Consider the following 21,903-nt stretch of genomic DNA (forward strand, 5'->3'; position numbering starts at 1 on the left):
AGAGGTGGTAGTTATAAATGAGTTTTCATTTCTGCGTGCTGGGGGAATATCAGCTTGGAGGAGCATGTGAGGGAAACTGCGAATGATATGTCTGTCTTGTTTGTGTGTCTGTGGGAGGGTCCATGGAGACCTTCTATCCAGAGTGGAATATGTGACTCAGACTCTCCTTCCATGGAGATCTAAGTCGGTCCTAGTTAGGGTAAGTTTGGAGTATCCCATATAAAGCTAGTAAGGGCACTGATATCCAAACAGAGGGAAGACGGCACAACAAGCAACCCAATGAGAAGGTCAACGCCGGAGGGAGTGTTTCATAGATTTGGTATTTGGGACACGCCACTGCCATTTCTCCCTTTCCATTTGTTTTTCAACTGATTGGAAAACTACTAATGAGCATGTTTACATTTTCTCCAGTTGTTTTACCCAAGTGTGAAACCAGCTGGGGAGAGGGGTTTGTTCTCTGTCCAAGGCCCTAGCTGTCTCTCCTTCTGTCTTCCTCTCACTCTCCCAGCTGCCAGGCCCCCTCCACCCTGCTAAACCTCTCCTCATTGTCTCACCACCGCACTCCCTGGGGTTCTCTCTGTTTAGCACAGGCCAGCAGCCCCACCACATGTTTTGCATTGCTCACACTCTCCCTTCTCTCCTCCTTTTGTTGTCATTTGTTTTGTTTTGAAGGAGGTGAGGTGCAGAGGAAGTCTTGGGTTTATACCCTTCCACTCGCCTTCAGAACTGGGAGCAGGCCCAGATTTTATTTGCTCCTATTTCTGTGCTGAGGTCAAAAGCCCCTGTAGGAAAATGTCCTTCTATCCTCTGATAGTTCTAGGGGACTCATTTGTTCTCTCTGGGCTGCTCTGAATTTCTGGTCTCTGCCTGTCAGCAACGCGGTCCACTCTCTTAGTTGATTAGCTCTTCTGCTGAGGGTGTCTCAAGCTTCAGTCATTTTAAGAACCACCTTTACAATCTTTTCTATGCCCTATGACATAATTTCTATGAATTCTTTGATATGCTTGTTATAATTTATTCAAATACATATTAAAGTAAATCCAAAACTATTAAAAGTCTGTTTACTGTCCTGTAAATCATCTTGCTTACCAGATATATGGACGTTTCTCTTCTTGGCCCTTACTGTATAAGACTCTGTCCCTTCCTGAGGTGCTGCTGGGTTACTCGATCTCTTTAAGGTCTCCTTAGAATAGTCACTCACACTGTTAGTTCCCAATCTGTTGGCCAATTCTGTTTGGCCCTGCCCTGAGGTGTTTTTTGTTTTGTTTAGTTTGGTTTTGTTAATTTATTAGTTGAGGAGATGATTTGGTGATGCCAGTTCTGCCTAAGCTAATGGTAATAAATATTTGCTGAATGTATGAATCGAATGAATGAAAACTTTACCTCCCTTTTCAGCACAGTTTTAGAGTCTGAATGCCTCTTTTTCTTTTCTTCTTTTTCTTTCTTCCCTCCTCCCTCCCTCCCTCTCTTCCTTCTTTTCTTCTTTTCCTCCCTTCCTTCCTTTATTCCTTCCCTTCTTCCTATCATTTCTTGCCGACCTCCCTTTTACTCTTTCTTCTTCTTTTTTTCTTTTTTTAGTTAAAAAATTAGGATTTTATTTTGAAGTTCACTTTCTAAAGAAACTTGTAATAGACTGTGCCCAGAAAGCATCCTTAGTTATTAGGAGAGTCTGGGATTTTTTCAGAGACCCTCTATTGACTCTCTGAGTTGAAATAGTTTAGACTCCACATAAAATATGTGTTGTTTACCCAGGCTCTTCATGCTCTGCATACTGTTACAGTCCTTGAAGAGCTTGTCAGTGACAAGTAAGATAAATGAATGAAGAGGACTTTACAAGTGTTTAAAAGCTAAGTATAGCATGTGCTGCCCACTACTTAATTAAACAGGCCTATGCTTAACTAAGTAACTTTGTGGTGGAAAGTTCTAGGGCTCTCCCCTTCCCCCCAGACCCTACCACCTCCAAGGAAGGTGCTCAGGATGTTAGAAATTCCTTGGTTGTCTGTAGTTGCTAATGTGTTAGCCTAGGTTTGAAACTGTCTTGTTGGTTAGAGCACTAAAAATTATTGTAGATGGTGGATAATAACTTTGGAGCTTATATTAGGATAGGTCACCAATGTCGACTCCCTTACAGCTTGATCACAGTTTTATAATATGTCTGAGTTTCATCTTTTTCACAGACAACTTTAAAATCAAAGTGAGCTGCTTTTCTTCTCAGCTCTGATTGGGGTCAATGTCTAAAAAGACAGGGCCCATTTCCAGATCAATCTTAATTTTTTTTTTTTTCTTAATGAAGGGGTCAGTCCTTATAGATCTGAGTAGTAAGATATAGTATTTCCATAGGAAGCTTTGGAATGATAGTGCCAAAAATGCTAGTTGTGTGATCATTGGTAATTTTCTTAGTTTATCTAAGCCTCAGTTTCTTCATCCTTAAAGTGAGGATGCTAACAGCCTCTGCCAGTAGGTGATAGTCAGGTCATATATAGTTGAGTCACTCTTGGTTCTTATGAGTTTCTGCCCTTTTCATAGCAGCTATTAAAGATTTTAAAAATGGGCTTCCTCTGGCCTACATCACAAGGTCAGTGTGACTGACTAAATGAGATGACAGGAGCAAAGTGCTGTGCTTGGCATATAGCAAGGGCTGGGTAAGCATTGGCTATTATCGTTGATGTTTACAGGTTGCTTCATCTCACAGTGTCAGTCTTCTTTCTGCCACTGTTAAGGATCCTAATCTCCAAATTATCAGCACAATACATAGCACTCTTTCTCTACAAATAATTCTCCCCTCATGGGTTACGCCAGCTGGTAACAGAACAGAAGTGACGATGCTCCTGGCTACAGTCATTCATAACCTTTTGTGAATTCCTCAGTTTCCTAAAGTGGCAATAGGAAGTTGATTGCCAGGATAATTTCCCTCTCCTGATTTTATAGGAAAAAAAACTACACAAAATGTGAAATAAGGAATAAGAATAGTAGACTAGCATCTATCCATGTGGAACTTGGTTCATGCTAAAGACATTCTCTTCCCTACCTCTCCCATTTATAGATACAGGAACAGAGGCTCATGGAAAAGTGATTCATTCTGAGTCTCAAAGTGAATATTTGGCAGGCAGAAAAAGAATTAGTTCCAGACCTGTGTTACTTCCCCAAGAAAGATGAGAGATCTAGCTCTGTAGTTGATGAGAAGTCTCAAGAGCTGAGCGTCAAAGGCCTGGTAGGCACAAGAATTTTAGTCCTATGCAAAAGTTAGACACAGACTTGTTAATTATTCAACAAAGATTTTAGTTAGATTCTCACAAAAACAGACCCTGAGACAATAATTTGGTATAGGTGGTTTATTTGGGAGGTAACCCCAAGAAACATGATGAAAAAATGGAGAAGCGAGACAGGGAAGGGAAAAGATGGATAAAGGTGCATTATGAGCAGCTTTCTGTTATAGTCAACAAGGGCTGCACCATGCTGAGGATCCATTGAGAGATTCTGGAATACACCATAGTGCTGTCACACTAAGGTGCCAGGATGCTGGTTATTTATTCATCAGCTCCCTCCCTCATAAATTGAGAGTTGTTCTGAGGGCATGAACTCCCCAACATTTCCGGTCTGCCCTGTTCCCTGGCCAAGCCTACACCTCTGGCCATAAGAAGACCTCAGGCAGAGAGAAATGCAGGGGCTTGAGGTGGGGAGACAATAGCACATCTTACGATTCAAGCTGCAGGTGACCTCCAGAGTAGAACAAGAGAACATGGAATGGCAGTGACATTCTCTATAACAATTAAGATCAAATAAGTGTACTTAATGAGTAAGTATAAAAATAGCAGCCAAACCCTCCACGGTGACCTACTAATTTTCTGTCTATAAATAAGGACTGAGGGAGGTACCTTCAACAAAGTTGGAGAGAATTTCATCAATGTTCTGTTTGGCTGTAGTACTGATTAGCTGACTGACTTGGGGGAGATCAGACCAGTTTTCAAGGGAGGACCGAAGCAATAGCAGTGGATTATATGGATATTTGTAAAAGCATAGCCGTCGAGAGACTGGCCCATTTTCCCAGAAATGTCACAGTTTGATATGTATGAGCATATGGCTATGTCTGTCTTAAATTCCTTCAAAAATGACCCAAGTTGATAAGTTCTTCTGAGCAATAAGAAAGTGAATTATCATCTTAAACATGTTTTCTGTCCTCCCCATATCCAATAAAGGAATGAAGAAAGCAACACACATATACACATCCCTCTCATGTCTTGGGGGCCAGTTCCTCATTTTTATCTGCTTTTCCTCCTAAGGTGATTAGAGAGTGAATTTACCATGGAATCTCCCAGCCCACTTTTCCTTATCCTCATATCCACGCCAACTTTCAAATCTTACCTCAAGGGGCATCTCACCCATGGAGCATTATCCGAGGCCCCTGCCCTCAGCTAGAATGAATTTCTGCCTCTGGACATTTATGTAAATCAAACCCTTTTCCTGGCTTCTTTCCTTTACTGTGTTATAGTCAGTCCTCTACTTCCTCATATCTTATTTATCTTTGCTTTGTCCACTGCATCTGTCCTGAGACCTTATCCTTCATATCACTACTGTAGGACTCTGGGATCAGAAACCTGGTTTTAAGTCTTGTTCCTCAATTTACTAGCTGAGCAATCATGGGCTTTGTTTTCTCATCTGTAAAAGAGGGCTCCTAAGAATAGCTCTCTCAGAACTGAGGATTCAGTGAAAGCATATTGGTCAAACGTTTAGCCTGGCACATAACTGTACTCGTCTTTGTGGTTGCAGGAGTTTGGTGAGTGTTTAAGGAATTCCTTTGCAGTGTCCACAGTAGAAGCTTTTCCATCACTGATTCTTACTTACTTCCTTAAAGTTCCCCGGTGCATATTCCCCTAATAGCTTCTTTATCCTCTTGCTTCATTTTGTCCTCCAAGAGTGAGCCAAGCAGTGGAACCCAAACCCCACTTGATTATGATTCATTGCCATGTGGGCCTGGTGGATGTCCAGGAAATCCCTCCCCTCCTCACTGTCCACTTGTTGTCTGGTGTCTCCATCTTTTACTCAGAGACAAGAACTGTTGACCTGGCCCTGATTTGGCAGAAATAAGACTAGTAGAAAACTTCTGGATTATTTCGGATTTTCCTGGCAGGAAAGAGGGAGAAAAGAAAATCTGATAGAATAAAGTGTAATTGCTATTGTATGGTATTATCTCCATATCCCATAGCAACAAATCTTATTGTATTTTTTCTTATTTAAACCATATTCATGAGGGTTTTATTGTTAATTTGATCCAGATGACTGATCAAAGCATAGTTCGTTATTGCCACCTTGCTAAAATATTTTTAAAGGCAATTTTAATATTACACTTTTATAGCTATGTAGTACCATTAAGCTATTGAGTCTATTACCAGTCAATCAAAGATTTTCATTTTGTTTCAAGAGCTCCTTGGATAAACTCTTCAGAAATGTCAAAAGAGATAGAATATATAGCACCTTTTCACAGATGGTATTCATCAGGAATTTTAGTTAATGGAGAAGGTTTCAGTTTCCCATGGTTGGCTAACACAAGTATTCTAAAAACTGCTGCTCATCCAAAAGCTAGGGGATAGTAAGGAAATGAACCCCTTAACACCATCAATACCGTTTATTCTTAGTGAGGCAATTACTCCGAGATATAGTGAAGTATCTCATGGGATCCATTTTACTAAAGAATGGAGCATTTCTTGAAGAAGACCAGTTTGACTTTTCCAACAGCTACAACTATTCATTTGTCTTGCTCTCCACATTCCCAAGAACAACAACCACCAAAAATAAACATACAACAGGAAAAGTTAAACTATCACATGAAGAGTTACTTACTCAGCTGGCTCATCATAGGCGCTAATTGTGTATTTTCTCTTTCATATATTCCAAAGTAAGCTGTACCCTTTCCATTCATTCCTCCGTGCATTCATACATCTATTCGACACACATTTGCTCACTATTTATACACCACACTCTGTGGAAGTGGTGAGTACAAGGGTAATTCAGACATAAAGCTTACCTCAAGAAATTTTCAACCTAGTGATAGAGAAAGCCAAGAAAGCACGATTATCACGTAAGTGCTGTGATGAGAGGGGGTCTGGTGTGGGTACAGGATTCTGGAGAAGGCAGCGGAAGAGGACTTAATCCCTTCTGAAGGCAGGCTTAGGGAAGGCAGTTCTGGAAGTGATGGTGTTGAAGCTAAGACCAGGAGAACTGATGGGTATAACTTAGGTAAAGATAGAGGATGAAGGGCATGATAGGAATAGAGACAGCATGTCCCAAGGCTGGGGAAAGGAGGAATGAGAGACAAGGCTGGAAGGCGAACAGCAGTTACCTCCCCAAAGCCTTGTAAGTGTGGAGGAGCTAGGTATCTTTTCCTAAGTGGGGAGCCTCTGAGGAACTTAAAGCCAGGGGGTGGTGGGATCTGATGTCACTCTGGCTATAGATTTTGTTCAATGGGAGGTGGGAGTACAACAGGAAAGCTGTTAAGAGCCTATTGCCCTAGAGAAATAAGGTGGTGCCTGGAAGGAAAAGGAAGTAGAAAATGAAATCTGATTAGATTTGTCTCAGCAGTCATGACATAATATAGTAAAACGAATATAACATGGTTAGCTGAAGGCGAGAGTGTCAAGTCAGCCATTTGGTAGACACTGAAAAGGAAATAAAAATGAGCTTCAGTGAATCGCTAAATGAGTCCATGAGTTCCCAAGTGCAGTGTGCTGTGGAAAGCTGTCCCTCTCCAACTCCACATTAGTTTTCCTGGGAATTCACTTTTGACTGCCCATAAGATTTGCTGTTTAAGGCTTTGTGATAGACACGTTATGTATCTGATGGCTACAGGGATGTGAACCACCATGCATGAAATCACCTAGTAAACGTGTCTGACGTTATTTGAACACATAGCATCCTTGTTTTTCAATGACTTCTAGGGAGTTTTATTCATGGCTTCCTATCCTTCCAGACCATTCTTGGAAATCAATAGTAGGAAACCAATATAATTGGGTAGTGATGAGGATAGGTAGTGTACATTTAAAAAAAAAAAAAAACATTTGTAAGAGATTCGTTTTAATTTTACAATTAAGCAAACAGGGTTGGTCAAACTTTTTTATAGAAGGGGAAACCAGCAACCAGCTTGTAAGAAATCTATCACAGTTTAGGGGATGTGTTACAAGCAAGATAAATAAAAGTAGTCTAGAATATCAGGCCAAACTCTCATTTTTCATCTCCATTTCACACTCTTCTCTTCCCGCCCAGACTAATCAAAAGAAGCCTCTTCCGCTCACAATTGTTCTGTGTACATTTCCCCCAGATCTGGTATTCACATGAACAACATGGTTTATTTATATTTCAGCACCAAATTGGAAAGATGACATCATTCATTTACAGTCTTTATCCCATGACATGCCTACTCTCCAACACCTCATTTCAGCAGACACATTTAGGACTGCATATAGCATCTTGTTTAGCTTGTACATTCTTTTATGGGATACAGTTCAAAGGTAGGAAACTTTAGGCTTGTCACTGGTAAGAAAATATCTCATAAAATCACAGGAGCTTCCCTAAAGGATAAGGACATTATATTGTTTACAATAGCAGTTATTTGTTCATTTAGGCGCCATCGTTCATTCTTGGGCGAGTCTCTTTTTTCTTGACCATAACAGGTCTTACAGCTCCCTTTAGGCACCCAGAATTCTATTAGAAGACACAATTCCAGGTTTATTAGTTCACAAGTTCAAAAGTACAGGCTCCCGACAATACTGGAACTTTATGGGAATGCTGAATTTTAGAATCTTCTGTACAATGGTAGGCCAAATAAGGGGAATCTCAGTACTTGGTCCACAACAGCTCCACTGACCTGTTTCTCACAGAACATAACTTGTCCATTGGGTCTTCTGATACTTTAAGTGAACATGTGAAGAATGGAAATGCTATCAGCTGCCAAAGGTTGCCCAGGACTTTTTAATTTCATTGTTAGGTGGATCTTTTCCTCTAATTTTGTTTTCATCTATATAATGCATTTTTTTTTTTTACATCCTCTTGGGGCCTTTCAAATATTATACACATTTTAAAAAATGGAGTGAGTAAATCATGAGACATCCTTTGGCAGGTGGAATTGGGATGTGAGGTGTTTCCAAAACTTAACAGAACCGAAATATTTATGGGAAAGTTATTTCTACCTGTTCAGCTGTTTGCCATTTTTGCTAGCAGCATGGCAATGAGAAAAGCCTAGAGATTAAAAAAGAGAAGACCCAGAAAATCTCCAGAAAAAAAACTCTGAGGGCTGAAATCTATGCCTTGATTTTCTAACTGCAAATAAAATAGTAATACTTCCTCCTAGGAAAGTTTCAAGGATAGGTTAGACTTTACATTAAAAATACTACAAAAAATACACTACATTGGGTCCAGAATTATTATCAGAGTATTATTTATATACATAATAAAATTCCAACTGATTAGTCCCTGCCAGCCTCTGACTTCCAGCTGTCTTAAAGTGCTGATGGCTCATGGTCATCTCGAGCCATCTCGAACTACCAGTGAGATCGTTATGGCAATTTATGAGATGTCAATTCTCAGTGATCTTCCCTGTCTGAAAACAAACGTGCAGCTCGCCTCTAGAATGGCAGCATCCCTCAAAATCATGGCCCATTCATTCTTTCAGTCACTCTTTGCAGCAACATGCATAGTGTCTCCACATTTTCTAGGCCCTGTGCTAAATTCTGGGGAGAGGCAGAGGAAAGAAACAGAACTGACGGACTGAACAGATAAATTCATGGTTGCAGAGTGGTGGTAAGCAGGAGGTACGCATCACCTGGCCTCAAGGGTGAGGTCCAGAAAAGGCTGTGGGTCAGATACAGAAGTTAGAGTTGAGGGAAGGTGGCTAGGGGAGGTGTCGCAGAAAAAGGAAGCAACACGTTATTAAGAAGGAAAAGTGACTTACAATAAGCAACAACAATATTAATAATAATAACAGCATTAGACTTTTATTGTAAGACATTATGTGGCAGGAAGCAACACGTTATTAAGAAGGAAAAGTGACTTACAATAAGCAACAACAATATTAATAATAATAACAGCATTAGACTTTTATTGTAAGACATTATGTGCCAGGTCCATAACTGGCACCTGAAGTTTATCATAGCACTTGCCCACAGGGACCCCAGGGAGGGAAGCACTATTATTCCCATTTTAGAGTCGAAGATATCGAGGCTTAGAAATAGGTAACTGTAAAAGACCCCATAACCACAAAAGAGGTGGAACAGGACTTGAATCCAGTCTTATCTCTAAACCCACACTTGTAGTCTCTACATTTCCTTGCTCTTTGGGCTGGGTATTTTTATCTGCCTTTTTCCATGGTCTTTAGGCATTTTTCTAGATCCTCCGATCTTATAAGTTCAGTTCATCACTGATATGTTCTTGCCTTGCATAATAAAACAGTACAATAAAACATTTCTATGGCCCTAAACACTTCTTTTAACTGTGACACCTCGTTGCCTCATGTGACAAACAGTGGGGAGTGAATTGGAGTGGTCAGCTCTTCTCCATTAACTTTGCTCCTTTTGCTCAATTTCCCCAAAGAACTATATCAGTTAAAACATCCATAGAGTGCTCCTTCACTAGAAGTCATCGTAGCAACAAACCATCTCCATTAGTATTTTTGCATTTGGCAGCTTTTGAGTGGATTTCTCTGCCTTGTCCTGTAAGACCATTGTTTGTCTGTAGTTCTGTGTGTCCACCCAGCCCTTTTCCATCTTTTCATCCAGGGCTTACTTCTCATGCTTGCTCTAGAGTGTAGGATGTGATTGTTGGCAGTTTGTGATTGCAAGCTTACTCTGGATCTCTGTGATTGCTTGATAATGTAAAAACGAAGCACCTTAGCATATATCCATTCTTTCCCCCTTTTAAATCACATGGGGGAAGTCCACTTACATCTACAAATGCAGATTCAAGGACAAAGTAGCTTCAAGGATGTGACAAAGCCTTTTTCACTAAAGCATATGGCATGGTGCACTCCTCATTAAGTTTCAATTTGACTAAAAATTAAAACTTCTGGATTAGGAACAAAGGAGCCCTATAGGTGCTACAACTGTGCCCTGACTCTCTTTGATTGGTCTAGCTCCTGAATCTCCCTGGCTTTTGTTCTGCACAGACCCAGAACAGAATGAAGCTGATAGCGGACAACTACGATGAGGACCACCACCATTACCACCACCACCACCATCACCACCACCACCGATCTCCTGGGAGGTCGCAGCATTCCAATCACAGGCCCTCTCCCGACCAGGTCAGTTTCATTGCCGCTTACCTCCAGGACCCCTTTTACCCTTTGGATATTTTAAGATAAAATAAATAATCCTCAAGAAATAATAAACAGCATAAAGTGATACGTTCTTTGAACTGAAACTAATAGCTTTGGTATTTATTTCCATCAGTCAGGCAATCTAAATGTTTTCCTTTCTCCTTCCTCTTTAAGGTTTTGTCTGTTCTTGTTTATGTTATGCATTTTCTTTCCTCCCTTCCTTCTTTCACAGATATGTAGTCTATTGCTGGCTCTGTATCTAATGGTAGGTTACTCTGGAATGTCTCTTTCAGAATTTTAAGAGAAAGCACTTTATTTCCATGAGCTTGGCAACCAGAGAAGCTTTGAGTTTGCACAGCACTTTCCTAGAAAATTCCTTAGTTGTGCAAATTAACAGTGGAGTGAAACAACATGAGGATAAATCAGTTTTGCCTGCCTTTTGGCCACTTAAGTCAAGGGGTCCGGTTTATTTATTGTGGACCTTATCTTCTCCCTTGAATAATAAAACAAGTAAAGAGATGGATTGACAAAAACAAAAATCTCTCATGATTTTCAATAATATTTGCATTCACCCACCAAATGCGAAAACTATTTACAGTGTTTAGTATTAAAACTCTTGAAAGTGAATATCACGGAAATTATATAATTAAATGCAAACTGGCAGGGTAATATAGTCAATATTAGGAGTATTTCCTCCTTTATTACGCTATGACCTTTTTATGATCCTAATGTAACTTATACAATAAATTTTGAGAGGGATGGCGGCATAGGTAATGGAATAGACTCATCTGGACATGTGTGAATGCCTTTATTATACACTTCTGAATAAGTGAGGGGAGAACTTACTGGAATTACCTGTTTGAAGAGGGGTTTTATTATCTGTTGGAGGAAGGGGTGCTTATTATGCTCCTAAACCTTTTTTTTTTCAGATGGCTCTTTTCCTTTTTCACCTCAAGTCACTAGCATCCTAAAGGAGAAATTAAGATTCCAAGTCTTAAAGATGTTTTACCAGAAGTACAACTTCTGCGGGAGCCATTAATATAGTACACAATATAAGAAGGGCCCCCTGGAGATGTACAGTAAGGTAGCTCCAACCAGGAGGACCCTTGCCCCTACCCCTAGCTTGGCCTTACTCTTGTACTTGGAAGCATTTGCCCTCAGAGACTTCAATGCTGCAGAGTGTTCACACAGGACATCTCAATTTCTGAAGCCAAGTGCAGAAAGGCACCAGTTTATGGGATTAGCTCTCAAAAATGGTTCTCAATTTGGATATCAGCAAAGTGGAAGGAGATATTAATTTTATATCTTTATCTTGTATGCCTGTGGTTTTAGTTTGATTTGGTTTTATTTATTCAATCCTCATCCCTTACAACCACCCCCTTTCCCCTATACTCACTTGCCCCAATATACCTGGCTTCTTGCTAACCAAATCTCTTCATTCTCTTTCTTGGTCCTTACCTTTGCTCCTTGACCTTCTCTCAAGAGGGTTGAGTGTGAGGTTTTATTGGTGCCAGGAGGCCATCAAAAGCACTATAGGGGCAGAAAAAAGGAGTTGGAGCCAAATTGGGGGAGTGGGTCATAAAAGGACCTGCTGAGATAACAAACAGGCTTGTTTCATCACAGACACATATGCTAATATGTCCTGCTAGAAACAGGGCACCAGGTCAAATGTATCTGCCTTGTGAATGATATTTCTTACAGAAGCTTGTCTCCTGCTACTTTTCCAGAGGTCTTCAATTATAAACTAGAGTACTTGCCTCCGTGGTTGACCCTCTTATGTTTGTCCATTGACACTAGAGGTTGTCACAGGGCAGAAATCATGGCTCAGGGGTAGCGCCCTTTCCAGAAGAGTTAGCATTCCCTGAGGAGTGTCTGGCTAAGATATGTCATCAGGACCTCTGATACACCTTTCTCATTGCTACTGTTAGGAAGATGGTGATGACTTTCACATCCTTCATTTCAGTGACCACTCTAAGTAACCCATGGACATAGAGGCAGACAGCCCCATTCTGTTTTAGAGATGAGCAATCCAGGCCCTGAGAGAAGTGGGGTGAACTCGACTAGAGTCATGCTGCTGGTTATTTGCTCATTCAAGTAATACTTGGAGCACATATTCCATGCCAGCCACTATGCTGGACTTGGGGAAGAGCATGATGGATAAGACGGAACTCCTATCTTCAGGGCATTTGCTGTCTAGTCCTAGGACAAAAATTCAGGTCATCTGATATCCCATTCAGTTCTCTTCTGGATCATCAAAATGTCAATCAAAATGTCACAGATAAAAGGTAATTATAACTTAATTAGGAGCTCATGACTTAGGAACTTGCTCTGCAATAGGTTCACTATGAAAGTGAAGTATCCCAGGCCAGGATAATTTTGTGGTATTAAATTGGAGTCACAAAGCTTTAAGGCTCCTGTGCTGTACTCTTTCAATTAGAGAAGGAGAGCTCAGCAAGGAACCCTGGTATGAGTAGGCTGACTCCAGTGATAGAGATGGTAAGATCCCCTGGGCTGGTTGCCCTTTTTAACTAGATGTCCCAGGTCTGGACAATGATGTTCTCCCCTGTACTGGAGATTGAGATTCATAACCATCAACAACTCATATATCAACATGTGAGTTGTTATAAATCCAAGTCCCACAATGTAACAGTCTTGAAAGGCTAGGAAATCTTTCCCAATTGATTATAAACTCTACACATAATTGCATAAGCATATATACTAATATGTATGGAGTGAAGTTATTTCTTAGGAGTAAATGACAGCTTCGTATCAGTATGTGACAATATTAGATTATAAATGATGAATTTGGATGAAATTTGAAATAAATATCCATAATGTACCCATGTTAACTAAACTGACTTAAAGGGGAGAGAGCAGTCTCCTTCAGCAATTCCTGATTCTCTTCCCATGAATCTTCCAGCCCTGACTTTCCTGTGGCCCCGAGGGTTGACCAACAATGTCCTCTGGAAGAGGGGCTACGTGATATTGTCTCCTGAGATTTATTGAGAACAGAACATGAAAACGAAAAAATATTTAAAAAATCAATTACTTTGCTACTTTTCCAGAGAAACTCACTTTTCTTAGGAAATTCAAGTAAAGTATTACCAAGTTTGCAGAATTAGATTGTTTTTTTTGTTGTCTCCATTTCTTTCCAGTCTCTCCCTCCTTTACTATGATTTTGCTTTCTCCTTAGGAGAAACTGAATTCAAGGGTTATAAGACTAGACTAACATTTCCCTAAGTAACTTGTGGAACATTAGTCCCATGAGGAAAATCGTGAAACAAAGATTCAGTGGGCAAAGAATTTTGGGAAAATGCTGCATATTATGACTGAATCTTGGAGAGTCTTGGTGCAATTAGCAGATCAAAGGATCTAAAAAGTCGTATAAGAAAGAAAGCTTTCCAATTTTATTTAATCCAGCATTTCCCAGACTTATTTGATCATAGAATCTTTTTTCTTTTCTTTTCTACTAACATCTGTGCTCTGAGAAATACTGTTCTCAGAGTATCAGGTGAAGAAAGAGACTACCCAGTTTAAAACATGGCTGATCTAATTTCCAGCAGTGTTTTTAATCATAGGTGGAGTTTTGAAGCAATTTTCCCTGTTCCCTGTTATTCTTCTCTATTCCTGCCATCCTCGTGCTAAACAACGTGTGATTTCCTGCAACTCTTCCACTGCCGTGTAATCACCAGAGTGAGAAGCTCAAGGAGTGGAGAGCATGGCACGGAGATGGCGGGGGAATCGCTCTAGTTATAGAGGGACGTTGGCAGTGGAGTGCCAGGACTCACATTCCTTTGTTCACTCACCTATGAGCTTCTGCACACCCAAGGACCTGGTATAAGCCAGGCCCCCAGAGCAAAGTAAAGGATGCTTCACTCGACTGGGGACTTCCATCAGAGCAGCCAGGGCTCTGGGAGTGCTTTTGGGTAATGACCTTCTTATGGCAGAAGCTGGGTTTTCCATTTTGCATCCTTAACTTTAGGAGTCCATGCTGCTAATTTATTCCTAGAAAATTGATTACCCTAGTCCTAAATATTAGCCACTCCACGTGGCAATTTCCAAAATCTGTCTGTAGATGTAAATAGTGGTCTTTGGTCCCTTCTCTGCTGCTCCCGGTCGTGTGGTCCTGGCACATGTTGGCTTTCAGCCAAGGCATGAGTTTATACTACTGGACATCTTTCAGAGCACTGAATGTCTCCATTTTCTGTTGAAAATTCCCATAGATTTCTGTTTGTGACACATGTCATTTTGCCATAAGCCATCAAATTACTTGGTTACTAAAGAACTCACAGCTATTTTTGGCCTTCTTTTCAAGCTAGTGATCATGGGATAGATGTAGAGACTATACATTAAGATATAATGAAATGATCCCAGTGACCCCACCCAAGTTGACTGTACCCGTGCTCTGCTTCAAAGAGGCTACAGCCCTTGCTACCTTGCTTTTGAGATTTCTGATCCCTAAACATGTTCCCTCTTCCCTCTTCCTACAGGCAAAAGAGCCATAAGGTAGAGTTAGCTCAGAAAATAAACACGAAGTTCTTACCCTCTCACCCCCGACCCTTGTCCACATTGCACACACCTAAGCCTTGGGGTACCTGCTGTCAGAATTAGTCAGTGTCTTGCAGAGCATTACCACAGGAAGGGGTTTTTCAGCCACCTCTGCAATCAGGTCTCCTTCGAGATGGTAGCTGCGAGCCCCATGTGTTTTTTGGCCCCAGATCTGTGTGGTAAACCACCTCCCTGCTTTTCTCCTCCTCCTCCCAGGGGCTCGCATTTTATGTTTGGCCAAAGAGTTGGTGGAGTCTCGCTGTCCACCAAGAAAACGAAGCAGTCGTAGCAGCTCATCCCCAAGCCCTGTTACTTCTCAGAAAGCCAACTCGAGGTCCTTGAATTCTCCCCTTACCCTCCGCCCTTCTCTGTGAAATGCTGGACAGGGGTCTGTGATTGATGCCCTGCTTTCCTTGCACTTTCACCAACAGATTAGCCAAAGTGCAGCGCTTTGAATTCTAACAAACAGATGAGGGGTTTAACTTGCTCTGTTGCCCCCAGAAGATGGATTCTGTATATAGAGTTGTTATTCCTAGCTTTTGCTTAGGGAGGAAAAAAGAATTTATTTTATGTTTTGAGGTTAAATGAATGTGGGATAAATGTATACATAGTGTCCTGAGTGTATATATGTATGTATCGCTATATGTCAGATGAACTGAGGACTTTTCCACATATGGAAGAATTTCTCAAGATCATGTTTAACTAGAAATTTCTCTCCCTAACTTCCCCAGAGTGCATGTTTGAATATACATTACATATACATATGTATGCATGTGTGTAAAAACATTTTCATGTTTCCTATATAAAAGAAAACTTACCACGTATCAGGGCTTATTACAAAAGTATAGTTACAGGACAAGTGAAAAAACAAATTTTTAGTTCTTCATGACAGTAACCTAATGAGAAAAATTACATGTGTTAGGCTTTTAATATCAGATTCCCATCCAACCTAGTATGGCTGAAGTTTGCCAGAGTAAGAGATAAACAGAGTTTTTGCATTGCAAATCTAATTTCATGGCCCCCTTCTTGAAAGAAGCCTTGAGTTTTGGCTTTATGTAAGGATGAAGCCATCCAATTCAAAAACCTATGAAAAAGCCTCTTGTTGGGCTAATGTTTATTGGATGGGAGAAGGATTCAGCGATTTCAACTGTTCCCAGTCTTGGGCCAGTCGTGCCACAATCAGGGCCAAAGAAATTTTAGAACGCATTTCGAAATAAATCTTGTGAACCACTTTGCCTCTTTTTTTTCCTTTTTAATTAATTTCCATTTTAATTAATTAACTTTTAAAAATTGAGGTATAATTGACATTTAACAATGTATTGGTTTTAGATATGCAACGTAGTGGTTCGGTGTATGTATATATTGTGAAATGATTAGCAGAATAAGTTTAGTTAACATCCATCACCACACAATGTTACGAGTTGTTTTGCTTTTTTTTTTCTTGCGATTACTTCTTTCTTTTCTGATACTCCTTTTATCATAAGTATATTGGAAGATATAGTGCTTAAAACTCAACAAATTTTTTAAGTACTTGAAATAGATAACTCGGATATCACTTTCTTTATCCTTCAAAGACTACTAAAAATCCCCCAAAGCTACTAAAACACGAGCCAGAAGGTATATGTGATTTTTCACCATTGGGAAAGAAAGGTTGCAGTTTATTTGTTTGCTTGTGTTTAAGAGTAAGAATTCTGGAATGACCCTATCACGGCTCTCTGTGAGGCCACAGGTAAAGAAGGAAATGAGAACAGATGTCTAACTGTTGTTATGGGAGGTATTTAACTGCTCCTTTCTCTACGAGCAGTTACATGCTCACCCAACCATTACAAGCCACAGAAGAGGACGGGAGGCAGGGGTGACACACAGTCTTTGGGAAGCTGGCTTTGCAGACGAGCAAGTTATTGCTATTGCCAAAGTTCTTTAATCTGGGTATGATGTTAATTCCTTACATGTAAGCACACGAGGGCATGATTTGATAAACACTGCCAGATAGGGTCTTCACGTACAGGAAAAAGGCAGAGCCGGTTAATGCATCAGGATCCTCTTGTTAGAAAAGGATTTTTCCTTGCAGGAGATTTCAGCCTATTGAAAATTCCAGTCTTACTCTATTTTGGAGAACTTCATCCCCTCCTCCTCACCACCCTCCCCTCCGCTTTACCGATTACTCTTTGTTTTAAACCTTGTCTGCAGTACTAGAGTTTCATGAAGAGATTTGTTGCAGTATCTTTTGAGTCAACGTGTTTTCAGACATAGCCTGCACTCCCCAGCTTGTAGAGGTAACCTTTCTTGGCAACGTCCAAGGGGTGATTCCTTTTCAACTTGCTGCTTTAATCCAGTCACATTTGTCTATGAGGCAGTACATTTGGCTCCCCCATTGAAAGGAGGTGGCCAACCTTGAAATGTCTCGAAGCAGGGAAGTCCGTTTTCTCTTGCTAAATACCATATTGCCTCTCTTTTTTTCTTAAACTGATGTAACAAAGATCACGTTTGGCTTGCACACTCCAGGCACTCGCCACACTCTGAGATAATGGAACGGCGGAAGAAAGAGGATTGGAAAGATCCTTTAAATGTACACAGCACACACATGAGTTCTAAAAGCTACTTTACTTGCAGATCGGTAGTGTTCTGAAATTGTTTCAGCATCTAAATAGTAATGATCTGAATAAACTCTAGATTCCAACAGCCCAGAGATGCTCAAATGTCTAAAGATGGTTTTATACACTATCAGGTCCTTTTCGCATGCACCCTTTTGTCTTTGCCTTAGTGCAAAATCAAATAATTTGGTGTAAAATAGGTAACAATCTATCAAATGCTACCAACAGGTGTGATATGTCTAGTTATGTTTGTATACACTCGTACCATCTACAGAATGGTTTAATTTACATTCTCCAATTTAATTCACGTGACAACCTTACGAAGTGTCAGGGTCAGGATATTATCCCATTTTCTTTTTGAGGCAACTGACGGCATGAAGAGTCAAGAGGCTAGAGGATTTAGTTGACCACTAGCCAAGAAATGGCAGAACCAGAGCTATGTTAAAAACACGATTTTCACTGTGTTAACAAAGCCAAGCGTTAATGACTGATGGATGAGGGAGTGAAAATAAAGCCTGTCTCCACCTCGACCCCTTTTTTTTATAGCTATCTGGCAATGGCTCAGTTTTTAGCAGATGTTGACTTTGGGCTCCAAAACAATACTGTTGGCCAGTGTAGGGCCCTCCAACATTTCCATCTTCAGCTGAGTATCTTATATCTTTCAGCTGAGAGAGCTGGCGCTGTGCACCAAATACTGGTTTGTCAAAATTATTTTTGCTTAGAGGAAATGGAAAACTAGTTTCCGCAACATGCCCTATAATTATGGTCCAAAAACTGAGAAAGCACCTAAAGATGCTGCATTAGAAGTGAAGAGGAAAGCTCCCCAAGCCTTTATAGTGTTTTGAGTGGCTTTACGAAGAAGACTCAGATGGCTGAGTCCTCGGGGTATCCTTGTGTGGCAAATGTGCTGAGAATAACCAACCCAGGCTGCACAGGCTTACTCTCTGCCTCTACCTTGAAAAACACCCCAGTGTATCTTGTAAAATATGGAAGTCTCTCATCATGTTTCCCCTCAGCCAGTGACATTCGGCTTTCACCAACTGGGATTAGAAGAATAAGCCAGAGAGGTACTGGTGTAGTGACAAGGGGGAAGGAGCCATTCTCCGGAGAAACAAGTAAACACAATCTTGGCAACCTTAAAGAACTCTGGAACCCAGGCAGCATTCCCTCTCAGAGGAGTCGAGTCGTTCAGAAAACAAGAACCAAGCCTCACAGACTCACACATTTGGAAATATTTAAGTTTCCAGATCTGAGACATTGGGAAACAGTGTGAAGGGACTGAAGGTGCTGCCTTTTTCCTCAGAGACTTTGAAATTTATTTGGATGCTGATGACATGCACACATAAGGGACACATGCTGTTGCATGTGAGCTTCTCTCTCTTCCAAGAGTTGGGGAGACCCAACCTAAATTGTACCACCCAACTCCAACCGGGATCTTCAACAGTTTGGAAAGAGGCAGTGCGGAGTCCAAAGTACTTCAGGGCTGAGATAAACAGAACCAACAGGTCAAAACGAGCTCTTCTTTCTGTAGCTCCACAGCTCACATGTTGGAAAGTTATACCTTTGAGGTCAAATAGACTGGAATTTGACCCTGGCTCCAAACTCCTGGCCGGGTGTCCTTCAGTGAATTACCTGAACTTTCTCTCTGAGCTTTACTTTCCACATCTGTACAAAGAGCCTGATGACACCTGCGTCATAGGCTGTGGTGAGAACACAGTGAAGAAACAAGGAAGATGTTACACTCTCTAACTTGGAGCAGGTGCTAATACTTGCTGGCTGATTTCTAGTCCAGATCAGAAATAAACTAATATTTACACTTAAACAGAGCACCAACGGTGTATCTGAAACTGGATAGAATTTTCCTATTCTTTGGAGAAACTCATCTGAATACGGGCCCCACAGTCTGTAACAAATACAGATCATGTAAGAGTTTTACAGCCATTCTTGACCTCATCATCTGAACAAAGATCTATCGAAGGGCTGTATACATTCCAGGAGGCAGGAGAAGTGAAAGACACCAATGAGAGGCCTTCGCACCGAAGGTTTAGACTTAACGCTGAGAGAAACTTACTAGTGCCTTGTCAAGGCTCAGGATCCCTGTTTTCCAGGCTCACACCCATTGTTTTCCTTTACACATGCTTTTGTCTTTCCCAGCTCTGGCCAAGCCTTCAGGTGAATATGTCAAGATTGGTTGCTTTGATCCAGCCCGGGTGCAGGGCACGTCGTAAATCTCACACCGTGTTCCTGCTTTGGTGACTTGTGTGGCCTAAGTTTGCTGAGTTCTGGGGCTTGAAGTTTTCAGAAAGTGTCAGAGAAGCCATGAACTAAAATAAAGGCAGGGGTGGATCTGATGACTATCTATACCAGACCCTTTTATAACCAGGACAGTCTCCTTACATCTCTTCCCACAAGGAAGCAAAGATGGACTTCCTGGCAGAAAAAGTGATTTCTCACAGAGGCGGGCTGATTTGAAGGTTATACTTCCATAATTTAACTCTCATTTCCAGCTAGGATAGGTGTGACAGTAAGGTTCTCTTGTTCTCTGATTTTAATAAAAAAGCTGGCTATAAACTTAAAGAGAATTGCAGGTGTTTTTTTGTTGTTGTTGTTTTGTTTTGTTTTAAAAAGTCCAGTGATGGGCTGGGGCTTGCCTACTAGCTGTACCTAATACTTCAAAATAGAGACCAATTAAAGGTTTACACTAGGCCATTTATCATATCAGATTATAGAATTCTTCCCAGAGCTTATTTGCTGGAGTTAATAAATGCCCCCCACAATAGCGAGCCTCTTGTCTTGTCAGCAGTGACTCAGACCTTTGCCGGTTAGTGGCCCATCTGGTGAGGAATTTTGTTTTATCTCAGTATTTAGAGAATCCCAGTAGGACACAGCATCTGGAACTCAGAATTGCCATCAAGGCTTCATATCGTCTGTGGAGCCATAGATACATCCTGAGGTTATTTGATAGTTAAGCTTTCCTCTCTTTAAAATTTGCTATGTTTTGTGGTCATTGTGCTCTGAGCTTCAGCTCACCTTGGATGTTCCCATCCCCAGATGTTTTGGACAAAGGCACTTGGATGACTGATGGACTAGAGGCTTTATTCCCATCCAGATATTTTGGCAACTCCTGGCATAGCCATCAGTCACGAAGGACACACAGAGGAGCAAACAATAAGCAGCATCCAGAGCAGACACTGCAAAGTTGCTTTGGAAACAGAAATAGGAAGAGAGAACAGAAGCTCTTTCAGGACTGAGGGATACATTTTAAAGCTCTAAGTAGTTTTAAATAACTTAGCGTGAAGTTAGGGATCAAGTGATACCTGTTTCTTATTTTTTGGTCCCCAAATTTACATTTGTGTTTGGTAAGGTTGCTGAATAAATTAATACTTTAATGCAGAGATTCAGACAGTGCAGTAGTAGAACAGCTGCGAACGTTTGGAAGTACTTGGAGCTCCCTCTCTGATTAGCTCCTGCGTTTTTGTTTTTTATTCCCCAAGCAGACACTCACTCTGACCCAGATCACTTGGTGATTAGGGTCAATTCATGTTTAAGCTTTGAAGATTAGAGACCAGAAATAGTCACCACTTCCCTTTCTATTTTCTTTTTAAAACTTTAAATTTTAGAAACTAAAACGTTTTTTAAAAATGCATAATATTCTGAGTTCACTAGAGGAATTTATCCACATTTCTGCCATGTTAAATGTTAGCAAAGTTTATATTGGACTGTCATATTTCTTTACTTTATTCACCAGCATACAAGACGTCGATCTCAACATCTGGTTTTTAATAACCCTCGACATCTGGGAGCTCCTTTTTATTCCTATGGTGGATGAGGCACAGTAGTGATATTGGCAGTGTATATTTTCAAGCTACAATTCCTGTCCATTTCAATCATAATTAATTACCACTTTTTAATATATTTAATTTGCTAAAAGTGATTTGCATTAGACCGCATTTTACTGTTAAGAAAATAGTGGTAGATTTTTGTGGCAATGGCTTTTTTCTTTCTTTCCTTCTTTTTTAAAGTTTAAAACCTTGTATGAATAGATTTGAAACAAACTGAATGTATATGTGTTATTGGGTTTTAAATGCAAAATGAAATAAACGATCTCCTTGGAAAGTGATTTTACAGCCATTTAGAAGTGGGCAGCAGGGGCTGTCAGTTACATTTTAGGGAAAGCCTTTTGTTTTGTGACTGGCAAATCATAGCATCTCTCTGTGTCTAGAGTTTTCCTATCAGTGACTCGGGGGGTCAAGAACATTATGATGAAAGCTAGGGCCTCCATCCAGAGAAATATACTTGCACACATACCCACAACATTCTGCATTGGACTTCAAGGGGTTGTAGACCCCTTGAAACCCATTTGTGATGTCCTTCTTTATTAGCATAAAAAAGGACATCTACTTTTCTTTTCTGCAGGAACTGAAAGAAAGTTTAATGAATGAGAAAATATATATTTCTCCA

The 21,903-nt window shown here is 40.6% G+C and overlaps 1 protein-coding gene across 10 annotated transcripts in view; it reads left to right on the forward strand.

Moving 5' to 3' along the window:
- The window catches only part of ERC2 (ELKS/RAB6-interacting/CAST family member 2), an 890,290-nt gene that overhangs the window by 685,851 nt on the left and 182,536 nt on the right, over positions 1–21,903 (forward strand). For 8 of the 10 annotated variants that reach the window (XR_003047987.1, XR_003047989.1, XR_003047988.1 and 5 more), the window contains one exon: positions 10,151–10,285. Coding sequence is in view for 7 of the 10 variants with exons in the window: in XM_025050722.1 (XP_024906490.1) it covers positions 10,151–10,285 (135 nt within the window). In the remaining 3 variants the exon portion in view is untranslated. Of the gene's footprint in view, positions 1–10,150; positions 10,286–11,229; positions 12,708–18,458; positions 19,999–21,903 lie in introns of those variants that run through there. The other 2 variants (XM_025050725.1, XM_025050724.1) reach the window with 2 other exon arrangements.

The sequence above is a fragment of the Pteropus alecto genome, unplaced genomic scaffold (genome assembly GCF_000325575.1).
Source record: "Pteropus alecto unplaced genomic scaffold, ASM32557v1 scaffold75, whole genome shotgun sequence".
NCBI lineage: Eukaryota > Metazoa > Chordata > Mammalia > Chiroptera > Pteropodidae > Pteropus > Pteropus alecto.